At 41.4% G+C, this 1,623-nt stretch overlaps 1 protein-coding gene across 1 annotated transcript in view; it reads left to right on the forward strand.

The window, feature by feature from the left end:
* Positions 1-1,623, forward strand: part of LOC101851696 (fibrillin-2) — a gene marked incomplete in the record, with an annotated part of 51,411 nt that overhangs the window by 15,457 nt on the left and 34,331 nt on the right. Inside the window, 2 exon segments of the mRNA XM_013090370.2 lie at positions 162-284; positions 1,480-1,605. Coding sequence (XP_012945824.2) covers positions 1,548-1,605 — 58 coding nt within the window.

The following is a 1,623-nucleotide window of genomic DNA, read 5'->3' on the forward strand; positions in this document are numbered from 1 at the left end:
TACTAGAAGTATTCTAAAATGTGAGGAATACAACACCGGGGGTACAAAATGACCCCTGGGCGTACGGATAGGGTTAAGCTCATCCAGTGGACCCCGGGTAATTTGAGTTTGAAATCTCTGTCTGCCTTACACCGAACTGAATCTGTTTCATTTCCCTCCAGATAAAGACGAATGTGCAGACGGCAATGGAGGGTGTGTCCAGACATGTGAAAACGCAGCCGGAACCTTCCACTGCGCATGTCACGACGGTTACGTCATAGATGACGACGGCATCTCCTGCAATGGTGACGTATCAAATTGCAACATCAGTGCTTTTTTGTCGTATCTCCATTTTTTTAACATTGAAGATGTGACTTCTTCTAAAGTTCACTCTTTGTAATGAACTGTTTTCACAGTTGTGAAAAATGTAGACAAGACAAGAAAGCTCTGAGGTCGCGAAAGAGTGTTGGTTTTTGTTAGTTGTTTTTTGTGGGGGGTTTTGTTGGGGGGGGGGGTTCAAACACTTGATTTATGTTGTTAAGACGTTCTTGTGTATTGCTTTCTCAAAACAATTATGGTAAAAAAAAAAATGCAACATTGCTATCTGATTCACCTAAATCTCAGAACATGTGCATTTTCAAAGAGCCTTACACACGCAAATCTATTCTTTCTGACGCTCAGGGGTGAAATCGTCGGGCTAGTAGCATTTGAGCGGCTAAAAGGGTGGGTCACTGTATGTCCTAGGGTGGGTGGGGGGAGTGTTGAGATGATCAACTTGAATGAACATAGCAACAATATGAATATTCATAAAGCTGAGCAAGATTTCAATAAAATACGATGTAAGGTATAATTGTGTGTCGTCACAGTGGTGAAATCAGGCGCTTGTCATAATGATGAAAACGAAGAAACGAACATTTTATCGCCTGATGGGCAATTGTATTCGATTTTTAAATTTAAAAAAAAAAATTTTTTTTGGTGGGGGGAGGGGGTGGGGCTCAAAGCCTTTTACGTCAATTCAAAAACACATTTCTGTTAGGATTTTGCTGTTCAACATTGATCAAAGGAACGCAATAATGTAGATGTACCTTTTCCAAACCGGTTGGCCGTTGGATGCACCATTAGGTTCTACTTTTTTGTGTGTTTCCCTCTGTTGTTTCTGACTCTTCTTTCATACTTTCTTCCTGCGCTAAATAACGGTGGATGGTTGGTGAGTGCTCTGGTGTGGTTTGCCCCTTCATTCCCAGTAAAAAATCTATCGTCCTAATTTTTGTTTGTTTGTATGTTTCTGTCTCTAGTAGTTACACATCCATTCTAGGCATTTATTCGACCTAACTTTGTTGAAAGCGACGTAAAACCGCTTACGAAAACCAAACCAAACTTAATCACCTGCCTAGTGTCAAAGTTCTTTTGTTGACTCAAACCACACAGCAAATCCTGTCTTGTTTTTCACAACCAAATCCCGTTAATATAATATTTGTGTTTACTGTACGTATTTTTCAGACGTGAATGAATGTCGCGTGGTAAACGGAGGCTGTGAAGACCGATGTACCAACGCCGTGGGTTCCTTCATGTGCAGCTGCTCACACGTGGGCTTTGTTCTCGCAGATGACGGATTTTCTTGTAGGGGTAAGCGATGGTGTGAAC

This window comes from Aplysia californica, unplaced genomic scaffold (genome assembly GCF_000002075.1).
Source record: "Aplysia californica isolate F4 #8 unplaced genomic scaffold, AplCal3.0 scaffold01243, whole genome shotgun sequence".
NCBI lineage: Eukaryota > Metazoa > Mollusca > Gastropoda > Aplysiida > Aplysiidae > Aplysia > Aplysia californica.